The 866-nt window shown below is 64.1% G+C and overlaps 1 protein-coding gene across 1 annotated transcript in view; it reads left to right on the top strand.

Moving 5' to 3' along the window:
• Window positions 1-577: 577 nt before the first annotated feature.
• The window catches only part of SPHK1 (sphingosine kinase 1), a 9,040-nt gene continuing 8,751 nt past the window's right edge, over window positions 578-866 (top strand). The window contains exon 1 of the mRNA XM_009328906.1: window positions 578-598. Coding sequence (XP_009327181.1) covers window positions 578-598 — 21 coding nt within the window. The remainder of the gene's footprint in view (window positions 599-866) is intronic.

Below are 866 nucleotides of genomic sequence, written 5' to 3' on the forward strand. Positions count from 1 at the left end.
CAGGACACGTGTGGCGTGGGGGGGGACGTGGGCGGAGGAAGGAGAGCGGAGTTTGTGTGCTGGCAGCAGCTGGAGCCCCTTCCTCCTGCTGACTCAGTGTCTGCTCTGCTTGGCGTTTGAGGCTGAAAGCAACCGCGCTGTGCCGGGAAGTGGCTGAGCCTTGCCGAGATGCCAGGGGCTGGCCGGCGTTGCGCAAGGGAGAAGGATGCTGCTGAAATCTGTCCCCTCTGCCTGAGCATCGCCGCTGCTGTGCTCCGGCTCTGAACCAGCACGCTCCACTTCTGCCACGGGAGCCTGGGCTGAGCCTGGTGCTGCTGGTGTCACTGGTCCCGCACCGGGATCACCTCCCCATTCTTATTCACAGCCTGGCACCAGCAACCCGTCCCTTGTGATGGAGTCACGGCATCCCTCCGTGCCCTCCGAGCAGGGTTCACCTTTCCCCCTCCAGCCAAGGAGCAGGTCCTTGGGGTCCCAGCCGTACCCCACTGCCCAGCGGAGGCCACGGGGCAGCAGCCACGGGTCCAGGCAGGATTTTCAGGCAAGAGCCGGCTGCAGCTCCGTGTGCGTGTCAGAAACGATGTGGCTGATGAGAAACATTGTGGGTTCAAAAACTGCATTTAGGTTCTTGAAGTGCCTCGTGCTCTCGCTCTGCATCCTCCAGGGTTGGGCAGGAGAAAGAGAGGGAAAAGCCCCCCCATCACCTGCCTCCGGCAGCTGGAGCTTGAGCATGGACCCCCTGCCTGGGGGCTCGGCTGCATTTGGCAATAGGGGCTTTGGTGCCGGTAGTGACCGGGGAAGGCTCTGGAGGGGAGGGGGGGGGGCCAGCCCAGCTGGTTGCTGGCTGTTGTCCCTGCCCCGAGGTGGGG

This window comes from Pygoscelis adeliae, unplaced genomic scaffold (genome assembly GCF_000699105.1).
Source record: "Pygoscelis adeliae isolate BGI_AS28 unplaced genomic scaffold, ASM69910v1 Scaffold637, whole genome shotgun sequence".
NCBI classification, from domain to species: Eukaryota; Metazoa; Chordata; class Aves; order Sphenisciformes; family Spheniscidae; genus Pygoscelis; species Pygoscelis adeliae.